A 24,065-nucleotide genomic window follows, 5' to 3' on the forward strand; every position below is an offset into this window, starting at 1 on the left:
TTTTTCTCAAACTGCTAATGCTAAAGTCTCCAATAAGAAAAAAAATACTTTACTTGTCAGTCCATCAATAAAAATGTGTTAAGTAGAAAGTACAGATACCTGCCTTCAAATGTAGTGAAGTAAAAGTATGTTTTACTTGCAAGTAAAGTACAGATATCTAAAAAAAAAAAAAAAAAAAAAAAAAAAAAGTAGAAAAGTAGACTACTGTACTTTTACTTTTGTTCTTTGTTACCTTCCATCACTGCACCTGTGCCCCTGATCTATTTAAGACTTTGCACCAGAGGTTTCCTGCAGCAGCAGATGAGACACAGCCTACACAGAGGCAATCATACACATTTCACAAAAGTCTGTTTTCTGTATGCATATTTATCCTACTCTTAGGCCGAGGCCTTGAATAACTGCTCTATGTGTGTAAAATGTTTGACCAACACTCTGGCTGTAATACAGCTCCTCCCCGCTGAACTCGGGGATCGAACCCGGAACCTTGTGGTTGTAAGGCCTTGTAAGGCAGAGGAGTAACACTGCAAAACACAGCAGCAGCAGCAGCAGCAGCTATGGCCTTGGCCACAGCCACAGCCACAGAGGCCACAGCACAGAGCTGAGCGCGGGACTGGAGGGGAAGAGGGCGTGGCCACATCAAAGGCCCGCGGCTCAAAGGGCGTGGTCTGATCAAAGGGCCGCGCGGAGGGGCGGGGCCTCGGAGCGGCGGTGAGGCGGAGGGAGAAGAGGCCGAGCCCAGGGGCCGAGCCACCGCGGAGTGTGAGCTCTGAGGCGGCCGCGGCCACAGCTGGCGCTCCCTGACATGAATGAACCATGTTCGGACACGGAGGCTTAGCTCTCCCCGTTTACTGCGCGCTCCTGCTGCTTCCCCAGGCGCACAGTCTCCGCTGGCCGCTTAAGGTAAGGGCTCCATTTACTCCTGCGCTAAAGTTAGCGGTGTCCCGACAGCTCCAGAGCCTCCACTTTGTCCCGGTGAGCAGTCCAAATGTCCTTAAATGTAGGTGTTGGACGTCCACTTTATACATTTAGATCATTATCATGTTTGTATGCTGAGCTTTGTTTATACAACTTGAACACAAGGTAATACTCACAAGCTAAACTACTGTGTTATGAATGTGCCGTTCCTCGTGCAGCCTCGTAAAAGCAGGAGAATAGCTGAACTTTAAACGACAGGACTCAGACCATAGACTCAGACTCAGCTGAGGAGGACACAGCAACGAGGAGGGACAGAGGAACCAGGAGGACACAGGAATAAGGAGAGACAGACGAGGTGAGGACACAATTCAGGAGAGACAGGACCAGGAGAAAGCAGACAGAAGGACTCTTGTTTGTTGACATGCATGGGACAAATGCTGGACCAAAGAAACCCGCCCTGTGGTCATGTCACCTGGACAGGCATTGCAAGTATATTATGCCCATAGCCTCTTATTGATGGATTCAGATTTTGACAAGTAACTTTAACATTTTAATTTTAACATTCGCCCCTAAAAGTTTTGCTATAAATGACACATTGCACATAAATGCCAATACATCCATCATTTTACCACAAAACATGAATATGAAGGCATCTACGACTCATATTCACATTTTGCCATTTGAAGATCTGCCCTCTCCAAACTCGCCTTTTTTTGCCATGCCCTTCCGTCTAATTCACTCCAAACATATCTAGATCCTGATCACTGGATACAAGTGCTTGCTTCATAAACTTCCCTTTTCCCACCATTCAGTTTTTGTTAAGGAAATGCCCTTTTCAGCAGCACTCAGCATTTCCCAATATCTCAGTTTCACCATTCATTACGTTGCTTTTGCACAATGTATCTGAGTAACGTCTACTGGTGTATAGGGCTCTGGACCTCTATACTAGGACTGAAACCACAGACTATATAAAGAAGTGGACTAAGGGAGTGTGACGTCGCCCATAATGTTTGGCTCCAGTCAAATGAATCTCGCGATGCTGGTGGTTCCAGGAGTGAATCTGGAGTTCAGTTTTAGGAATAGGAATTAAGTAATGGACAAAATAGCAAAATAAAAACACCAGGATCATGTAGAGTGGGGTAATACGAACATTTTAAGACCAAAATGATGAGACTCAATGCCGTAGTTAGAGAGAGGGGTGACAATATTCCAGTGTAAATCAATGGGAGCAGGGTCAGAAAGAGCCAGAAGCAGCTCTGTTCATTTCCAATTTCGAACGCTATTTGGAATCCAATTATAGTCTACGGCTGCAACAGACAATAATTTTTATAGTTGACTAGTTAGCAGTTATTTACACAATACATTACTTAATACATTTTTAACAAATTAAAATATGGCAACGGTTATTCATGAAAATTTGTTTGTTTTTTTTGTTTAATTTTCACATTTTTTTTTGTCTTTGTTATAAAAGGTCTTTAGAGTCTGCTAACAATTCTGATTATCAAAATATGATTAGGATTGTTTTAAAAGTCGACTTAAGTATTCAGAGTAATCATTACGGTCCTTCTTGGTACTACAATATTTGTACTGGGACCATGCTTCAGGTCTCACCAGGTCAAACAAAACAAAACAGAAAATGGTACAAATTCTGAAGAACATCACCCACTCATATCACCCAATCCAGAGATGATTTCTGTTTTCTATGAACATTACCTGACATTACAATGGTACCATTATCTCATTCAGTATTGCCCAATGCTATGATTGCTTCTACATGTCTCTCTGAATTTATGTCTTGTTGTGTAATGTTCACAAGTGTTGACATATATCTGCTGGTGAACACTTTTCTCAGATGAGCAATTAGCCTTCTTACAGTGCTAGTTTTAACTACTGTAGTTCAAAATACTTTTAACTAGTAAACATTAAATTACAGTAAGGCATGTCGCATTCAAGCTGCACCATGTAACTTTTCTGATAAGGTGCCTGACACTTTCTTGTCTCCAGGGAGATTATGTTAGTCTTTTGCCTTGAGTGTTAAACAGTCTTGCATTTGTTCAATCACAGGTTTCATTGCTAAGATACAATAATAAAACAGCCATTTGTACAGAGAGCGTGCTGACCTTTCCAAAACCACATTTCTGTCTCAATCTCAGTGCTGTGTGCCCCCCAGAGTGGCCTGATTGATCAGGCGGTTTCACTTTGAAAACCGTCTGACCTCACAGCATTAGAATTTGTTCGCTCGACTGTAGGCGGGTACATTTTTTCATTTAACCAATCGCTGCTAATGAGGTTAACTAGTATATTAAGATTTTCCCAAATCCCGTAGGAAGAAGGGCAATAACGTCTTTCCCCTTGATAAAATTCACAGAACATTCTCTTTGTTCTGGCTTTAAATCCTTGATCTTGGGAATCGTTGCCAACACAGAATGTATGGCTCTTCAATGATTGGCTGGTGCCCGAACTTGCACTTCCGGGGTTTTTGCGAACCGTCTAGTGATATTCCTGACCTAGGCTCTATAGAGAAATTAAATTGAGCGGAGGCACTAGGTGGCACCAGCCTGGCTATCCTCAGAGGTTTGCAGAGACTGAAATCTCACACAATATCCTGCATGTGTCCAGGCAAGAGGACATGGACAATCTAAAGAAGTGATGCAGGGGGTACCAATTGTGCGTCTGAAATGAGTTCATAGGGACAACACTGATTCTTCATCCTAAGACTGGCACTTCATCAGTATTGTTAGTTATATTCACAGATGTCATACATGGATATTATTAAACAAAATGACTGAAATTTAAATTCTACAGCTGTTAACAACTAGGTCAGGAATCAGAATACACTTGACGATTCGCAAAAAACCCCTGAAGTGCGAGTTTGAGCACCAGCCAATCAGCGAAGAGCTATATATTCTGTGTTGTCAACGATTCCCGAGATCGAGGATTTAAAGCCAGAACAAAGAGAATGTTTGGTGAATTTTATTAAGGGGAAAGACGTTATTGCCCTTCTTCCTACTGGATTTGGGAAAAGCTTAATATATCAGTTAGCCCCGTTAGCGGCGCATTACATAAGTCACGGCCAAATAGCAGCGACTGGTTAAATAAAAAAGTACCCACCTACCGTCAAGCGAACAAATTCTAACACTACAAGGTCAGATAGTTTCTGCAAAGTGAAATCGGCTGATGAATCAGGCTAGTTAACTACTGGAGTTGACACAAACACATTCTGACCCTGTGTTAAAAGCATTTATTTCTGGATATCATCTGAATACTGCCTACTGACCATCAGCTCAGCGTCTCTTTACATATTGCTTTTTATGATTTAGGAATCTTTTTTTCAGAGACCAAGCACCTGACCAAGCATCAGATTGTGAACCATTTATACAGGTGGTATTTTGGTTGTGTCATTCCTCATCTCTTGGACTGCTTCTGTCTGAACCCATCATTACTCCTCAAAGGCTAAAGCAGTCCTCCTCGTGTTTTCCTCTGTATGTGTCTCTCTATGGCAGCAGTGTGAGCGGCTGGGTGCTAGCCAGAGGGTGGTATGACAGAACAAGGCCTGTGGAGGCTTGTAGAGTCTGGACCCACACCACACATCCTATAGAGAATAAGGCCTAATATAAGCATGCTGTGTGTGATGTTTATGTGCTGCTGTGCTGTGTCTGTCAGGACAGAAGTGACGCGAGACTGGAGACACACAGGACGTCTGCGCAGACACACAGCCGGACAGCAGCCAGCAAGGTACTGTCATGATCAATATACACACTCACTCACAAGAACACACATTCACTCACACACACATTTAAATAGCCTGAAAGCTTTCTGTATAATCAGCCTCACCTGAATTACTGTGTGGCCAAAAGTACCGTGTCTAGAGTCAAAGGGCACCTTACATTAGGGGTGTCCAAACCTTTTGTTTTATTTGAAGTGCACATGAAACACATATGATACTTTAAAGTGCAGACCTCTACAGTGAAAGTGTATTTAACACAGCTGACAGAATGACAGAGCTACTGTGATGTGGCTTGAAACATCATAATACAATGTGATGTTGCAGATGTTACAGAGGTTATAGTGGTAGAATTACTCATCCACTTATTCTATAACATGTAGAACCAGAATAAGGTGCCCATGTGCTGATGTAGTTGAAAGAACCTGACACCGGTATAGGTACTTTTATAGTATGATGCATGTTGTGTGGCAGGAGGAGGTGTTCCAGTGGTGGGGCGAGTGGTCAAGCTGGTCTTCCTGCTCTCGGAGCTGTGGAGGTGGGGTCCGCAGTCAGGAGAGACACTGCCTCATCCAGAGGTAACACATGTGCATACACTACAAAAGTAACACATGTGCATACACTACAGCGGTAACACCACAGAGATAACACTGCAGAGGTAACACTACAGAGCTATCACATACGCTAGGGCAGTATGACCTCGTGTGGTCCATAAGATGTTCTGTCTCTGTTATTGTTTACTGATGCAGTGTGTCATGTGCAGCAGGTGCACTGCTGACATGTGTTCATTTACTGTAACACAAGACATGTTGTGATCAGTTTACTAGTGCACACTAGTAGTGTACAATTGCACTGTAACAAGATAACAGGTGTGGTTACTCTGCTGGATGAGAACATTCAATTAATCACATTATATAAAAATAATGAGCTTCAAGCTCTGTGTAAGTATGTACAAGCCAGGTTGATGTGCAGCATCCATGTCATACACTTTATCAATCTCACACTGTTGAAACCTTTGAGGAGGAGGTGGAATTCATTGAGAGGAATACTTAAAGCTTCACAGCCACTTCAAAATCTTTCTATCCACAAATGCACAAAGTACTTCCCTCTGCTCTTTTGTCAAAAATGAAATAGCTTTCCCTTTGGCTTCTGTTAAAAACCACAAAGCCGCCCTGTCATTGGTCTGGTCCAACAGTGAATATGATGATAAATGGGAGACTGAAAAGATGTGAGTCTGTGAACTAAAAGAAACTCCTCAGTATTCAAGGTAAGTTTGCGTCTCTGTCCTCAGCATAGTTTCCATCAGGAAAATGAGAAGACACAAAGTTTAATGTAAGCTGTGTTTAATATAAACATGTAAGTAAGTACACAGATAAAACAGTGCTCGAGTGTGTATTATAATTAGAACATGTCCAAAAATACCCATTATATAATAAGTGTCAAAGCAATCATGCCTGTCATTTGTGGTTGCTTGCCATCTAAAAGGGCCTATTGTCCTGGGGTGTGCACATCCAGGAGACAGGAGCAGTGTAATGTGGATCTGAGACTCTGAACAGTGACCTCTGACCTCTCTGTCAGGGCACGGAAGTTTGTGCCAGTGCTCATTACCTTCACCAAGAGCGCCGCCCTGCTCTCTCCCCACACTCTCTTCTGCCTAACACACGCCAAATAAAGTCAGAGTTCAACTATTCTATAACCATTATTTCAGGAATCAACTAGTCCTTGATTCATTTTTGATGAGTTAATTTGTGTATTATTGAAGAAAATCATATTTTTTCTTTGATTTAACAATGCCACTAGTGTTGTAGTCAACCAAAGACATGAAGCAGATTGATTAGCGTCCAATCAAAACTATTGTGCATCTCTATGTATGTGACCCAAACTGCACTCACAAGACTGCACCTGGAGGAGAGTTTATGCCAAGACAATTATTTATGCAGGAAAGAGTACTAGGAAACGATATAAAGACAGATTAAACTTGTGATGCCTGAGTTTAAACTGTCTTTTTATGTATAATTACCAAAAAACAAAAAGCAAATCTTCAACTCAGTCACTCCTCTTTTCTGCTGTTGCCCAAATATAACTTAGATTAAATGATTAGTCGACATATTTTTAGTCACACCACAAAGGACTTGCAAGGACTTTGTTATAAAAGGTCTTTGTCAAATGAGTTTATGGTTATGATGATCAAAATAGAAATAGAATGAGTCGACTTGTCACAATTATTCTGATTAATTTGTTCAACTCTACATGTGGGAACACTGACCATACACAAACAAAATTTAATGCATAATTCGTTAATTCCAGAGAGCTATATCCTTCAAAACATAACACTTTATACTCCCCTCTAACACTAGAAATACAACCCCTTTATTTTCTTAGTCCTTATCTTCTTTTTTTTTTTTTTTTTAAAGATGCCAGTTTTGATTTGTTTTTTTGTTTGTTTTTTTCATTTATGGTCGTACAAATTAATAATAATGTTAATGAAGGCACAAAAGTTTTTTGTTTATGATCATAGAAAATTAACCACGAGTATGAAAGAGTATGAAAAAGTGTAGGGATTTTTTTGTTTTCGTTTATGGTCGTACAAACTAATAATGTTAACGAAGGCACAAAAGTTTATCGTTTATGATTGTAGAAAATAAACCGCAATAAAAATGAGAGAGTGTAAGGATTTTTTTGTTTTCGTTTATGGTCGTACGAACTAATATTCATGCTAACGAAGGCACAAAAGTTTATCGTTTATGATCGTAAAAAATAAACCACAATAAAAATGAGAGAGTGTAAGGATTTTTTTGTTTCGTTTATGGCCGTACAAACTAATAATGACGTTAACAAAGACACAAAAGTTTATCGTTTATGGTCGTAGAAAATTAACCACAATGAGAATGAAAGAGGCTAAGCATTTTTGTTGTTTTTGTTTATGGTTGTACAAACTAATAATAATGTTAACAAAAACACAAAAGTTTATCATTTTATGATCGTACAAAATATACCACAATGAGTATGAAAGAACGTAAGGGTTTTTTAGTTTTCGTTTATGGTTGTACGAACTAATATTCATGTTAACGACGGCACAAAACTTTATTGTTTGTGATTGTAGAAAATAAACCACAATAAAAATGAGAGAGTAAGGATTTTTTTGTTTTCGTTTATGGTCATACAAGCTAATAATAATGTTAACGAAGGCACAAAAGTTCGTATCGTTTATGATCATACAAAATAAAAGATAATGATGAAGAAAATGTTAAAGAAAAGCATGTGTTTAGTCAATAGTCGTGGTCTACTTGTGACGACAGGAGCTCTAGTCTTGTAGATATTTCAGAGTCAATTCTAAAATTACAACTGTTGATTTTATTCACCCCTCTTGTCTATTTTGAGGGACCGGATCAAAGAGTCTGTGCGCACATGGGGGGAAGCAGTGTAGCTAACAGGGCCACTTAATAAGGCGGGCTGTGGAAGGGGCCTTTTAATTCCTCTGTTGTGTTTCTGGAGCTTCCTCTCCCCTGGCTCCTTTTGTGCCACGGCCCTTAACTCTATCCCCCTTTGTGCCCTTCTCTCCGCTTCCTGTCCGGCGTTCATCACCTTTCACCAATTAGACATGACACTCTTCCACAGTGACCTCCGGCTCACCCCTGGCTGCTGTCTCCGCTGCTTTACGGTCTAAACACTGGAGGATGTGTGTGTGTGTGTGTGTGTGCGTGCGCGAGTTCAGGCGGGGGGATGCTAACACGCTAATGTAACACAGATGCATTAAGTCCATGTTGGAGATTGGGGTGGGGGGCGGGGGTGGTTGTCCCAAACACTGCCATAAACCACAGCTCCTCTTCTTCACAGACCTCTGCTGTTCTGTTCCACACATGTTTGCTGTTGGGAAACTGTAGGACAGACACTGGACATGTGTTTCAGTGTTCTGCTATTATTAAAGCAACCTGTGGCTCCGAGTTCCACAAGCGCCTCTTTCACAACCTAAACATGCTCTCATGTTGTTGAGGAGGTTTATCATCGATATTTATTAACTGAGAGCTCATTACTCTTTAAATTGTCATATATGAGAGGCAAAAAATTGGTAGAAAGATAGAAAGACAAGTTATACGGTGCTCTTATTCAACAATAGGACTGAATGATTTGAAATATCTTCTTGTGTTTTTTTTGGACAAGCTGATTCTGATGAAAGTTCACATTTTAAGAAGTGACAAATAGACTGAAATATGATGCATGAATCACATTTCAGAACATGCTTGTACAGATCTAAACTAGAAGATTAGCAGCTGAATGCAGAATAAGATGTTGTATTTTGTGGAGGAAAGATTGGCACTTCAAAAATTGCAACCCTTGTGATTTGCTAATTGCGTCCATCCAAATTGTGATTTCGATTAGAGGATTACCATATTTTCTGTTGTTTCCTCATCAAAAACATATCTGGAGTTGCATTGTGTTTCATTCACACATGTTTAACTCACAAATCCTGCATATTTAGGCTGCATGCTTCTCTCAAACAGAAAACACTCTCCTTGTCTCTCCTTGTGATGTCCAGTGGTAATACAGGATGTGCTCCACTGTGTGTTTTCCATACACCTTCACTAGAATCATATGGATAATTTTAGTCCTGGAGTCACCAATCTCTACTAAATAAGAGGTAAAAGGAGCTGTTACCTTGAAAACTTCACTTCATGACATCAGAAGGTGGAACAGAGCATGTACTTAAGTGTATATAGTAAACCAAGATTGTTGCAATGCATATCTATTCTTATTTTTGGGTGATTTTTGCGATAAGAAGCATACATTTGTGGGAATAAATGTAGAGTGAATTTTGAGTTGAAAGAGGAAATGGTAGTAGTCTGTCATTTTCCGACAGTAACAGACAGGTGATATGGTATACATGTTCTGGTTAAAAGAAAGTATTTTCTGAACAGAATTATCTTACATTTTCTTTGCTCAGTTTGGGGTTTTCAGGCCAAGATAATAAATTGGCAGTAAAATAAGATTTTTTTATTAGACATATGATATTGCTAGGACTACAATCAACTTTTACTTTACTAACCTATTGACATTCTTCTTCATTTATGATTACAGAATTTGGACTGCATGCCACTAGGGCTGTATTACCTTACTCTTGACATGTCAGACTCATACCCGGGGGCCAAATTTGGCCCGTGATATAATTATATTTGGTCCGCAAGATCTTATCTGTATATTAGAGCTGGCCCTCCAGCAACAGACAGACAGCTATAGAGACATTATTTATTTAAAATGTTGTTATTATTTTATATTATGCTTGTTCTGGATTTAATGTTTAAGCAAAAATATGATTAAACATTTATTTTAATAAGAAAAGGTTTAACATTACATATCTTGAAAGAAGAGGAAACAGGCAGATATTGTTGAAATTTTCAATAAATATTTAGTTTGGCCACAACCTAGTCCTAGTTTTTAATTTTGGCCCTCTGTGAATTTGAGTTTGACACCTCTGCCTTTGTTAAGTTTTATTAATTGGTCAATGGTGTTTTTGTTGACATTTTTCCTATAAATATACACACTTTAAGTACTTGTACATTGTAAATGGTCACATTTATGTAGTGCTTTTCTACCTTCAAGGCATTCAAAGTGTTTACGTCAAGGGACCATTCATTCATTCACACACACACCCATGTACGCAGACACGGGGGGTGGTTAAGTGTTTTGCCCAAGGACACAACAACAGCATTCATCTGTAGGAGTGGAATCACACCCCCAATCTGTGAGTCATTGGAACTCATCGCTCAACGAACAGTGTTTACGTTGAGAGTCAAACCGCCAGCATTTGGATCAGTGGACAAACACTCAACCAACTGAGCTACTGTTGCCCCCTCAAATGTTTGTTTTTGCATGACTTCTTGTGTTTTTCTTCTCTTGTTAGTGCAGTGTTATTCAAATCATAGAGATATGGGCGACAGCAACTCAGGATCTGAAGGTTATCGGTTCAAATCCCTCTCTTAAGATCCACTGACCTACAGGTTGGCCTCGTCCCCAGTGTCTATGTACACTGGTGTATGAATGTGTATGTGAATGGGTGAGTGGTTCCTTGATGTAAAATGCTTTTAGTGCCTTGAAAGAGGAAAAGCAATGTATAAAAATTTGACCATTTAGTTTTTAGAGCTTTTGCCAAGCCCTTTTTTAGTCGACTAATCGATCGGAAGGACATATCTTCAGGTGATCAAGAATTCCTTTAGTCGACTACAGCCCTAGATAACACTAGGCTTTTTGGACACTTTCTGGACACTTATGTAGTTGCTGTTGAGTCATTTGGCCTAATTGAGTGTTTCAGACACTGTAAGCGGTGGTTAGTCAAAGTCAGTAGAAGTTTTTTCCCATAGAAATGCCACTGTCATAAAAGCTGCTCAGGTGAAGTAAAGTGCCTAAAGAATAAACAGTTTACTGTAGAAGAAGCTGTGCACGGCTCTCTTTGGCCCGGGAACACTCAGACTGAGACTGTGCCTAATGGACCCTGGACTTTACATGGGCCCTCTTATAGTGCATTTGCTTCACAATTTTGGATGAGTATTGCAATATATGTTTAAAAAGTAATGTTCTGTTCAGAGTTCACATCGTAAACAACTCCAGGAGAACTCATATTTGAAAGAAGACTGAAATCTGATAAATTAATCCAAGAATCCCATGCATTTCAGAACATGTTTGTCAAGGTCTGAACTACAAGATTTTCAATAAAAAGACCAGATATACTGATGTTTGCAGAGGACATTCTATTACCTACAAAAATGCAGCCTTTGTGATTTGATAATTACTACTGTAATGAGAATTAAAGTAAATTATCTGTGAATATATTTGGTTTGTTTCAGGCTGTCCACCAGTCAACATGGAAACGGTTCCTTCTGTGTGGGCTCTCCTAAAAAGTACCAGCTGTGTCCAAACCAGGTGAGACACTGCAGATAATGTGTTTGTTTGTGATAAGATCTGACTTAACCAGTGTGTTATGTGTAGGCCTGTCCAAGCCACAGTGCGAGTTTCAAGCAGCACCAGTGTTCACAGTTTAACTCCAAAGCATTTGGCCGAAGATACTATCAGTGGATCCCTCTGTATCCAGGTAAAGAGCAGAGCTTAGTGTTGCTTAAGGCTAATGCACTCATTTACTTTTCCCAGACAATGTCCATATACAGATTTACCCCAGAGCACCAGCTGCTATTGTTAATAAATCTAATCTTTCATGCTGGCCAAACTAAAGACATAAATTTTAAAATGTACTTTTTAAAACTTTTATCCATGTTATTATGTTGTTCTCTGCCTGGAACTGTATTTTATATGTGTTACGGGACTGCCTTGCTCAAAGCCTCTGAAATCACTTTAAATTTTGCCTGGATTGTGACAGGTAGAAATGCGGAATCACTGAAAGAGCATTTCTATCATCAAAATCACGTTCATTCCAATTGCACCCTTATATTAGCATGCAGCTGGTCCATGCTACTCGCCTGATTCATCAGCCAGTTTCACTTTGTGGAAACCGTCTGACCTCACAGCATTAGAAATCGTTCGCTCGATGGTAGGCGGGTACTTTTTTCATTTGACCAACCTGCTATTTGGTTGTGACGTATGTAATGCGCCGCTAATGGGCCTAACTTAGGGTGACCAAACGACTGTTTTTCCCCAGACATGTCCTGTCCTGGCCGTTTTTTTTTTTTTTTTAAATAAAGTGATGCAACTGTCCGGGTTTTCATTACCTTTCATTGGGCCATTAAATTGAGTGGCTCTCGTAGCTCTCTGTGCACTCAGAAGGAGCGGGTAGACACAGACAGTCGGTCTGTCTGCAACATGCTGAAGCACAAATGTGCATTTAACGATGACTTGTACAAGAAATTCCCTGCTTTCCGTCCCAGTCGAGACAAGTGGGAGGCCATGTGCACAGTGTGCAAAGCAGGCACATATGTTTCAGTGTGGGGGTGCCAGGGACCTCAAAGCTCACCAGGACACTGAAAAACTTTAAGCTACTCTCACCTGGCAAAGCTTTTTAATGTCGATGAAATGGCTCCACCTCCCATCCCCCCATACGATGTCTTGGTTTTGACGGAAATATGGTCACCCTAGCCTATCTGGTATATTAAGTTACTGTAATAAAAAAATTTTTTTTTCCCAAATCACGTAGGAAGAAGTGCAGTAACGTCTTTCCCCTTGATCAAATTCACCAAACATTCTCTTTGTTCCGGCTTTAAATCCTTGATCTTGGGAATCGTTGCCAACACAGAATATATGGCTCTTTGCTGATTGACTGGTCCCCAAACTCGCACTTCCGGAGTTTTTGCAAACTGTCTAGTGTATTCCGATTCCTGACCTAGTTGCTGGAGAGAAATTAAATTGAGCGGAGGCACTTGGTGGCGTCAACCTGGCTAACATGCTGCTTAATGGCTAACAGTTTTTTTTTGCATGGTTATTCTTTCCAATAGAGGCCAAATCCAAGTATGGAGAGTGCTATTATTTTAAGTTCTAAAACATGAGATGCCAAGCAGAGTATGTTTAAAGATGCCTTTAAACATACTCAAGAGTATGTTTAAAACATCCTTTTCTTACACTTTGATATTGCTTGCAGCGGATTACATTAGCATCTCCAACAAGCCGTGTGACCTGCAGTGCACCACCATCAGCGGAGAGAGGCAGCTGCTCGTCCCTGCTCACGATGGCACCTTCTGTAGGGACACCAAACACCACGGAGTCTGCATCGAGGGCATGTGTCAGGTAATACTAACGCCAATACATACGCCATGTAGCTCAATCATTTACAAGTGAATTATTGTCAGTTGGCAGGACCATGGTATAAGCGGATTAAACAGCTTTGAGCAGTGTGAGACACACCAGCAGAACAGTTCTAGACTGTGTGAAAACTGTGTCATTGTTTAATCTTTATATACATGCTATATGTTGTGACGCCTATAAAATTTATGATTCAGTCTGGTCACTTCTGTTGCAGACTCTAAATCTGGAAAGATGAAAGAAGTACAGTTGTCAGGAGATGTTTATAACTGTAAGACATCAGGGTTGGTGTGACATCTGGAAGGAGCAAAAGTGATGAAGGACTTCTGTGGTGGAGAAAATGGTTAGGTAAACAGAGCAGATATAAAAGATTGGAGACGAGACAGCAGAAGAGTGGAGTGTGCAGTGATGTGAGTGGGGAGTCTGAGAGGAGCAGTGGTCTCATGCCAAGAGTCTGACTGAGCTGTGTTTGCGTTGAGGTGCTGATGGCTCTGCACTCTGTCTGTGTAGACTTACACAGAGCTTATGACAGGGTGACCAAAGAGTGAAGGAGGAGGTACAAGTGTGTAATGTCTTGGGGATTTGTTTGGTGTAAGTGTAATCTTTGGAAAGGATTGCTATCCATATCAGCAAGCCAAGTTACTATGAACAAAATGTGGATTCAGATATCATGGCTAACACATGTATGGTGTCCACTGCATAACTTGGATTGTATTCTACTTTTTGCCTCCCAAAAATAGCAAGTTTATGTTAGTTTTTTTGTCTCACACTTTTAAGTTCTGTGAAGTTGTCTTAAATAAAAATCCTTGGAACTCATTCTGATCTGTTCTGTCTCTAGGAGGCATCTATCAGTTTTGCAGCTCACTGCAGTGCTACTTAAATACTGTATGCACCATTCCCGCCTGTTTCCTGCAGAGGGCTATTATTTCAATAAAAAACAGGACATAGTAAGAGTGCTGTAGGAATGGGAAGTGTCCTTTAAGTTCTTGAGAACTATTTAGTTTAAAAAGACCTTGTAACATTTGAGCTGACTGACTGTATCTTTCTCTTGTTTTTATTGCCTCTGCAGCCTATAGGCTGTGACGGGGAGCTGTACAGCACCAAGACGGTGGACAGATGTGGGCTTTGTGGAGGCAACGGGACGTCCTGTCAGCGCATCTCTGGATCCTACAGAAAGGCACTCACACAGTTAGGTAACACACACTCACACATGCAACAGGCCAACTGCTCCAAATCTAAATATACACACAAGTGTAGGATTCACCAAAACAGCAGCTATAAGAAATCATACAGTACCTCTACAGTCCTCTACTATATAGACATGGTTGATGTCATTTTTTGAGATTACTATTTGTAATCTAAGTATAAGTTGTAAATAATTGTGTTTTTGACCAGGTTATGCATTCGTCATCAACATCCCACGTGGAGCCACGGACATCCAGATCATCGAAAGACACAAGACGGAGAACATCCTGGGTGAGAGCCTCCACTTGTTAAGGTCAATACACTGAATCAAACATATTTGAGAAAGTTACACTTGAATTTATTGTAATGTCTTTCTAAAGTGAATAAGGTGCATTTCCAACCAGTTTTTACAATTGTTTTTCCAATTTTACAGAGCTAATCATCACCTTGTAATGTTTGCAATGTAATGCTTGCATCCTTCCTTCATAGCTCTGTCAGATGAAGCAGGGCATTTCTTCTTCAATGGAAACAGCCTGTTCGATCACCCGCAGAACTTCCATGTGGCTGGAACAGTGTTTAAGTACAGACGTCCTAACAGTGTGTTCTCTGACGGGCTGGAGTACATCATCGCACAGGGACCTACGCTGCAGGGGCTTAACGTCATGGTAATACACCAAACATATTGTCAGTTGTGTCTTGTTACAATCACAGTTGTAATGCCAAAACACTTGCTAAAAGTGGTCCATGTTAGGTTTGGTTCACACAGATCATAAGTCTAAACTAGGGATGCACTGATCTGATACTGACTCTGATACTGAAACAATGGCTTTTTTTTAAGGAAATAACTGCTGTTGTCATTCAGAAATATCAGAAAATAGCGTAATATAGGCCCTTAGTATCAGAACCGGTATTGGAACTGAAAAAGCTGAATCGGCATCCCTAGTCTAAACTGCCTAATACTTTCAAATTAAGCGTAAAAAAATCTCTTTCATGCTGTAATTATGTTTAATACACAAAAAAACTGTGAATCTTCATTAGAATTATGTAGGCTCTGCCCTCCATCTGAAATTATGATCACAACTTTGTGACTGCAACTTGGTGGTACTTTAATCTCTCTTTCACTTTCCTAAGGATTCACCATTGTGGCCTTGTCTCCGCAGTATTACAACCTAAATGGGAAGCTGCCCCACATCACCTACGAGTACACCGTCCCCCTCTCCTCACACATCACCACAGGCCCCGCCCACTCTCATCCTAACCACACCCTCAATGAGCTGAGTGAGGTGCTGTCAGAGAGTCAGACTCCCACCAACCACAGTCACCAGTTTGACAGCGTCCTAGAGTCTGACAACCAATCGGAAGACAATCCACAGGAAGAGGTGGGGTCAGAGGAGGAGGGGCTGATGTGGGAGATCCGGACGCCGAGCCCTCCTCCACCTGCCGCCATGTTGGTGTACAGACCTGTGGACGTGATCAGCCATGTGTTCAGTCATAATGATGTGGAGGAGCCAGGACCACCCACCCTCGTTGATTACAGTAAGTTTTGCATAAGAGATAAAACTTACATTAAACTTTCTGTTTTAGACAAAGGTCTCAGTGCAGCCTAACGGGAGGACTGGTCAGGGAGGGTCCTGTGTCAGGGCAGTCTGAGGGGAGTAATAACCCTCAGGACTAAGGTGTCCCTCCTCTTTGTCTCTTCACAGACATCCTTCTGCTCATTTTGTGTAAAAGAGCTCATTTCACTCGATCCAGCTGTTCTGAACAACAGTCCCTCTTCTCCGATTTTGAAGTTATTGGTTAAAATCCTGAAATATGCAAATCAACAAGCCCCTCCTTTGCGATGTTATACTAATCCAGGGGTCTCCAACCTGTAGCTCGGGATCTACCAGTAGCTCTCCACCCTGTTATAAGTAGCTCGCCAAAGGATTTCTGAATTACGTATACTAATTAAGTCAAATTTGAGTAATTACCACTGTAAATGTTATTTTTAACTTTTGAACTTTTGACCTAATAAATGGATAATGGTGTTATGTTTTAAAGGCATCTAACTGTACAACATCTAAGGATTGCCCTCCACTCAGTTTCTTGCGATCACTAAAATGAGTATTTCATTTTCATTCACCGTCATTTTCGTTTTCTTAAGGTAGCTCACCGGATGCAGAAGGTTGGAGATCCCTGTACTAATCAATCATATAGTTGGATTAAGAGTGATACAATATATTTCTATATTTCTTACAATATGCAACAATCATTTTCTGCTTGTTTTACTTGTAAAACTGATAAATTGTTATTTTCTTTTCATAAAAAGGGAGTACCTCCAACTCAGTGGATGACCCGTCCACTGATGAAGAGAACGCCCTCCTGCTTTCGTTTCCAGGTGAGAACTGTCAGGCATCTGTAAGGGTTTTGAGGCATACATCATGGTTGGAGCAATATTATTTTCTGTGACGGAATAGGGGGTATTTTATTTCTATGTGGTATTAACTGCTAATAACATAGACTGTATAAAAATGTGGACTAAGCGAGTGTGAAGTCACCCATAGTGTTCAACGCCACTCAAATGAAGCTCATGATGCCAGCGTTTTTTGGAGGCAGGCTCAAGACAAGATTAATACTAGACTAATATATTTAAGACCAAAATGATGAGGCAGCAGTTACAAAGAGAGGAGCCACAATATTCCAATGTAAGTCAATGGGAGCCAGAGTCACTAGGAGCCGGAAGAGCTGCAAGCAAACTCATTATTTGTAACTGTGTTAATTTATATATACAGTCTATGGCTAATACATAACATATTTAGATCACCATTTTATCTTTTATTGTTTTCAACATGCTGTATTTGCTGAAAACAATGTATTCACATGTTTTACAAGTTTCATTTTCATATTTGACACTTTGAGTCTCTCGCTCCCAACACAATTAGTATGCATCACACTAATAAAATACTGCACAACGCACCAGTTTGTGTACAGTTTTGTATATTTTTGGGGGACAGAATCTTACTTGTAACCATAAGGAGGGTTCAAATAGGGCCTGGGAGAGATCGCTAAATTACTAAAACATGCATGGATGACATTTTAAAACCTCTTCTTGCAAGTTTTTGATTCGGAAATTATGTTATAATATGGTAGAAAGCTGAAAAAACTCTTTAAACTTGTGCTTGTTGTTTTGTAGGCAGTAAGAGCGTTCACTTGGCCCTCCCTGACGACGCCCCAATTCTGCTGCTGGAGCGACTGCAGCTGAACCAGAGCCACTCAGACCCCGCCTCACTGAGCCCTCCCTCCGAGCCCCAGGCGGAGAGTGAATCTGTCCTGGTGAAGCTCCAACAGCTCGCCCAGGCCCCCAGCACTGAGAGGTACAGCACACAGCTTATCTCTGTCACATAGAACATCAGCCTGTTCCTAAAATACTACTACAGCAGCCCGCCTTTAAAGAGCCGTCCAGATCACTTTTGCTCGAGTCGTTACCTGATTACATTTAGTATTTTACAAAACTTAAAAGAGTTCATATTACGCTGTCATCTGATCTGTTTTAATGTTATTTCCTTATCACAAACAGACCTGGAGTTGTGTTTTGTTTCATTCACACATGTTTAACACACAAACCCTGCAGATTTAGGCTGAGTTCTTCTCTCAAATATGTAAATATCATTTGGTAATACAGGAAGTGCTCCACCTTTGTTTTCAAGCTCCACAAACCTTCACTAGAATCATGGATAATTTTAGTCAGAATACTTTTTAGCTGGAATTGCAAAATGTAAAAGGTGCTGTTAACTTGAAAACTACTACGCTTCATAACATCACAAGGTGGAACAGAGCATTTTGAGCTTTGGAGATGTAGACAGGCTAATAAACTTAAACATGTGTGAATGAAACAAAATGTATCTCCAGGTATCATTTTAATAACAACATTCTAACATGATTTAAAGCTCACAAGAGTAAATTTTGCATTTTATATCAACTGCATTTTCTTGTGTTCCCTCAGTAATGACTTTGATGTGGGGTTGGACCAGGATATCCCCAGTATCTCTGACATGTATCGGTGGAAAGTGTCAGCCTATGCCCCCTGCAGTTCAACATGCACCACAGGTAGAGAGCTCTGGGTTAGGAACATTAGCCCTCAATGAACACCACAGCATGACTATAAACTTTAACTTCAAACTATCATCTGGCATGTGTTTAAACTAGGTCTGGCTGAGCATGTTAACTCAACAAGTTTAAGTTCCATCTATCTCAAAAGGCAGGACTTTAAACGTAGATATTGCCAAAATAATACCTTAATACTGACCCTCTATCATTTAAATATAGGCGCACTACTACATATTTAGACCTAAATGATAATATAGCCATTTAGGATCCACAAAAGCCTATATGATGGTTGTGTGTGTTGTGTGTCAGGTATCAGCAGCAGCTTCGCCCTGTGTGTGCGTTATGATGGCACTGAGGTGGACGACAGTTACTGTGACTCCCTGACACGACCAGAGCCCACACATGAGTTCTGTACGGGGAAGGAGTGTCCCGCCAGGTACGCTCTCACACAGAGCCTGTCACTGTGATCATGTGACGTGTTCTGCAGACGAGTTTAGAGCTGTGCCTCCCTCTGCAGGTGGGAGACCAGTGGCTGGAGTGAGTGCTCCCGAACCTGTGGGGAGGGCTTTCAGTACAGGACGGTGCGCTGCTGGAAGATGCTTTCCCCAGGCCTGGACTCCTCTGTGTACGACTCCCTTTGTCTGTCACATGATCTGCACAAACCGGCCAATCGCAAAGTGTGCTCCGGACAGAGCTGTGGGCCGCAATGGGAGGTCTCTGAATGGTCCCAGGTACAACACTTTCTGATAATGATTTCTCATTATTAACAGATTTTTTAAAGATAAAAGATTATTAAAATGAAATGAAACAACAAAAACATCTTATTTCTTTCTTATTGTGGTCCCTCTAATTACTCACATCAGATCATCCTTTAAGTAATCTTTAAGTTCTAGAAATCAGATATTAGTCAGACTTTGTTGAGCTTGTAAACCACAGCCAGTTGAATGATCAGTTCTAAATATGTCTTCCTCTGTGGTTGTGATGTGTGCCCTGCAGTGCTCGGCTCGCTGTGGTGCTCAGGGAGTGCGGAGTCGAGAGGTGCGCTGCTCCATGGACCTTAAGCTGTGTAACCAGACGAGCAGACCTTCAGACAGACAGCCCTGTGAGGGGCCTCCCTGTGACAGGAGGTGGACCGTGTCAGACTGGGGCCCTGTACGTGTGAACACTCTAAATCTCTGTGTGCTGTACTATCTGCAGGACTAGTGAGTGTGAGTGATGTGGCTCTGTCCTGTGCTCAGTGCTCCGGGGCCTGTGGAGAGGGCAGGATGGTGCGAGCTGTCATGTGTCGCTCTTCTGGAGGAGTGCTCATGTCAGAGGAGCAGTGTGACCACGCCTTCAGACCACTGGCTGTTTATCCCTGTGGAGACAGAGACTGTGCCCCCCACTGGGTACAGCAGGAATGGCAACAGGTGAAAACACTGCAACTCTCATGTCAGTGGATATTTTACAGAGGTTATGGTCAACAGATGATGAGAAGAGACACAGAACATAGAGTAATAAATAATGCAAGTGTGTAGAATTAAATATAATTTCAATCAATCAATAAATCAAGCAGACTATCACTGTACAAAGTGTGCATTCGTCACATGTAATCAGATGTGAGCTGATGCCTGTATGTGTGTGTTGTCAGTGTAACGCCTCATGTGGGCGTGGCGTGCGTCTGAGGCAGGTGGTGTGTGCTGGGCTGGAGGCTGGAGTCTTTAAAGAATTCCCTGAGAGCAGCTGTGACCTGGAGCACAAACCTGACAGCAGCTCGCCCTGTTTCCAGAGGCCCTGCTCCAAATGGTTCACCACCGCCTGGTCCCAGGTAACACTCACATCTTTGCACAAGCAGCAGCAGTTCACCTGACTAACTTCCTTCATAACACACTCAAGTAGCAAGAGGGTCCTCAAAGTCTGTGTGTGGAATAAATCATGCTTAGGATTTAGGGAATTAGACGTAGCCGTGTTCTCTAGAATATTGTAGATGTGGTAGTATGCAAAAACTGTTATAAACTTCCAAATAAAATGATAATACTACTACTGCACTTTTACTGTCATATGTGTGATATTTAAATGTTGTTATTTGGATACTCCAAAAATATATTAATGTAAGTGTTGAGATGTTTAGCGTCTTGAGACGTGTCAAAGGTGTTTTTGTCCAGATTCATATTCATATTGTGTAAATGTGACTCACATCCAGCCCTGATACGGTTCAAATCTCCAGAGATTTATGGTGACCTGAGCTGCTCCTGTGTTACAGCTGTACCATTTTCACAGAGGCTCGGTGAACCCTCATGAGGACACTGGCCTCACAGTTCACATGACTGTAAAGGACTGTAGCATACTCTATAGTTAAGGCTCATGTGGTAGTTGGGCTTTTTCACAAGCAGGAGAAAGGATCAAAGCACAGACAATGTCTATATTATTGCGTATTTCATGTATAGTTGATAATGTCAACAGTAATAACAAATGCTGTGAGTACTAGTACTACACACTAGTGTGCAGACCATGTACAGATGATGCGTGTGTCTCTCAGTGCAGTAAGACGTGTGGCAGTGGGGTCCAGGTGCGGGAGGTGAAGTGTTACCAGGGCGACGAGCTGGTGACCCGGGGTCACAGCTGTGACTCGGCCCTGAAACCTGAGGCCCGGCAGAGCTGTGAGCTGCAGAGCTGCCCCACCCCTCCTCCAGGTACTGCCCTTTACTGTTCTACATTATTCATCCATAGAGATGTTGCTGTTATGGCCTGATCTGCTACACTCTTCTCCTCCAGTGGTGCCCCCTGGTGTCTCTGTGGCTGTAGAGGACTCGTGTCAGGACAAACCCACTGCTAACTGTGCCCTGGTGCTGAAGGTAAAGCTGTGCTCTCACTGGTACTACAGAAAAGCCTGCTGCCAGTCGTGCCGGGCCCCCAGACCCTGAGACAGCCACACTGTGGTTCCTAGAACTACCACGGGCCCCAAACCACACTGTTTCAAACTGGTGCTACACAAAGCCTGCTGCTACCAACTATTGAAAAGACTGTTCACCTCACCAGCGTCAGTGTGCCAGTCCAAACAATGTGAAGAAACCTGAGCACTCCAGGGCCTGCTGTCAATGTTATTTTCAGATCTTCTCTTTGTGTCACTTTCCTGCTCCTCTCACGGAAACACCCCGAGCCCCATTTTGGGACACACACAAACACACTACAGCCATAACATCACGACTTTGTCAAATGTTCATAAATAGAACAATTTTTTGGAATGGAGCTCAACACTCAACACTAATACAGTTCCCATTCATTTTTCGTGTAGCTTTTTAAACAAGTATTTGTATATTAAGAGTCTAAAGGCATGGCCCAAAAATGTGTTTAAGAACTACAATTTTGCTAACATTTCCAATTATTATGATTAATGATTAATTAGTAGATGCACTGAGTTTTCGGGTGTGGAAAAACGCTTACACATGTACTTTGACTTATCAAAGCCTCTCAAAGCTATCCTGTAATCATTCTTCATTCACTCCATACTCGGTGGTGGGAAGGAATTAAACAGATAGTGCCTTTCCCAAAGACACACCAACAGAACTTGACTCATGCAGGAATCGATCCTCCAACCCACTGCTCTAACCACTGAACCACTGCCTCCCCAAATGTCCCACAGTATGACATTAAACTCTGGATCTTGCAGTTATTCAGTTACAGGTGCTTTTATTGCTCAAATATACTGTTGAGGAAAACAGCCCTTTCCTCTTGTGTTCAGTAGTTGTTCAGTAGTTTCTGCTTAGACATAGAATACATTTGAATCATAAATAAAGCCCAGAGAAGAACTGACATCAAATCAAAGAAAGTAATACTTGTACCATGAGTCTGTACAAGGAGTGTTGACATTCCCAAGCAGCGACTGCATGTCTCTACAACGAGTGTGAGACACCAACTATAGTGGGAGGATACTGTTGAGGAAAACAGCCTTTTGCTCTTGTGTTTGTTAGTTTTTGCTTAGATAAAGAATACACTTCTAAAAGAAATAAAGTCCAGATAATTTACTTAGTCAAACAGAAGAAAACAATACTTGTACAAGGAGTCTGTGTTGACATTCCCAAGCAGAGACTTATATGTAAACTATAGAGGGAGGCTACCGTGGTTTTAGACTTCGCTCTTCTTCATTGGTGCACATAGACACACATGAAGTACTCCCCCAGCGTGACGTCACTGCAAAGTATCAGTAGCAGTGGTTATACAAAATAACAATTATTTGTCCTAATGATACTCTCTAAAAACACCTTTGCACAGATCTGACGAGTTTCATGCCATACATCTCCGTGAAAACAAGCAGGTGATACAGCTTCCACCAGAAAAGTTACACATTACATCTTTAAGCTCATTAGTTTCCACATAACTGATTAGTCTATCAAACTCATTAACCCATTTATTTATTATTTACGGAAAGTTTTTTTGGGGAAAAATGAATGGGAATTTTATCTACAGAGCCTGAGAGGTGGGCGGGACTGTCAAACTTCACAACACACAGCAATGTCGGCGTAAATAAGGCAGCTCTTCACATACGCCCATGAAGGCCAGAGCCCACACGACCAAAGACACACTCTCTATATTCCACATGTTCACTGTCCACTGTGTGTCATGTTGCTGTTCTTGTGTTTTGTTGTTTTTCACATTAAATAAAGAGGTTTTTATACAGCTGGGTTTACACATAATGACACTCTTTGTTCAGGTAAGCATTCAAAGTTTCTCTGCTTAATTTGGAAAATGAATTTGTTTAGTAATATACAAAACATTTGGTCCTATATTATTATTAATTTTAAAGTGCATATGCCAGCTTAGTCTACTCATTTCACTAAAAGTCTTAAAAGTCTTGCCTAGTTTTCTCTAGTTTTTATTTTATTTTGGTGAGGGTTATCATTTTGCATCCTGGCTGGAGTATCAAAGTAGTAGTTCAAGAAAGTGCTCAAGTAAGAGTGAAAAAGTATTTGGGAAAACAGCTACTTAAGTACAAGTAATGCACAAAATCTGGACAGAAACAAAAATGAGACAAACTAAATCATATCTGAAGGAGCGCTGCACGAAACACAAATCTTTAAATCATTTCATATTTTCACATAAATCTTTTGTCACGTTAGACTCACTCACAGTGGGGAAAGGAACCACAGCTTTTACTCAGCTAAGATTACTGCTTTTTGAGAAACTCAAGTGGGAGTAAAAATATGCTGCTAGAAAAGTACAATTTCTTCAGAGAGTTCAACAAAATGTAACTGAGTAAATGTGCTACCCACCTCTAAAGTAAAGCAACTTCACATTTACAGTTTCTCTTTTGATTTAAAGTGGACCCATTTTGCAGAACTGACTTTTCAGAGCTTTTAATAATAATAATATTAATGTGAAAAATCCCTCAGTCATCCAGGTGGAATCCATGGCAAAGGAGAAATTCAATTTGTTGACT

General features: G+C 41.1%; 1 protein-coding gene across 1 annotated transcript; it reads left to right on the plus strand.

Moving 5' to 3' along the window:
• The first annotated feature begins 780 nt into the window (after positions 1 to 780).
• Positions 781 to 23,305, plus strand: si:ch211-267e7.3 (ADAMTS-like protein 2). The gene is made up of 20 exons (XM_055151762.1): positions 781 to 900; positions 4,579 to 4,650; positions 5,114 to 5,217; positions 11,479 to 11,554; positions 11,621 to 11,723; positions 13,218 to 13,363; positions 14,448 to 14,571; positions 14,774 to 14,854; positions 15,053 to 15,228; positions 15,724 to 16,099; positions 16,872 to 16,940; positions 17,736 to 17,916; positions 18,546 to 18,649; positions 18,959 to 19,085; positions 19,167 to 19,380; positions 19,646 to 19,801; positions 19,888 to 20,058; positions 20,280 to 20,456; positions 21,168 to 21,321; positions 21,404 to 23,305. Exons 1-20 carry the CDS (start codon positions 814 to 816, stop codon positions 21,550 to 21,552), a joined length of 2,847 nt encoding a protein of 948 aa, XP_055007737.1. The 5' UTR covers positions 781 to 813; the 3' UTR covers positions 21,553 to 23,305.
• Positions 23,306 to 24,065: the final 760 nt, after the last annotated feature.

This window comes from Boleophthalmus pectinirostris, unplaced genomic scaffold (genome assembly GCF_026225935.1).
Source record: "Boleophthalmus pectinirostris isolate CB_2022bp ecotype Guang Dong unplaced genomic scaffold, ASM2622593v1 HiC_scaffold_16, whole genome shotgun sequence".
NCBI classification, from domain to species: domain Eukaryota; kingdom Metazoa; phylum Chordata; class Actinopteri; order Gobiiformes; family Gobiidae; genus Boleophthalmus; species Boleophthalmus pectinirostris.

Bases quoted from the DNA above. Each gene is read 5' to 3' on its own strand.
- si:ch211-267e7.3 (XM_055151762.1), top strand. From the start codon at position 814: ATGTTCGGACACGGAGGCTTAGCTCTCCCCGTTTACTGCGCGCTCCTG. The intron at 11,555-11,620 runs GTGAGACACTGC...TGTTATGTGTAG, and splicing joins ACCAGCTGTGTCCAAACCAG to GCCTGTCCAAGCCACAGTGC. The intron at 16,100-16,871 runs GTAAGTTTTGCA...TTTCATAAAAAG, and splicing joins ACCCACCCTCGTTGATTACA to GGAGTACCTCCAACTCAGTG.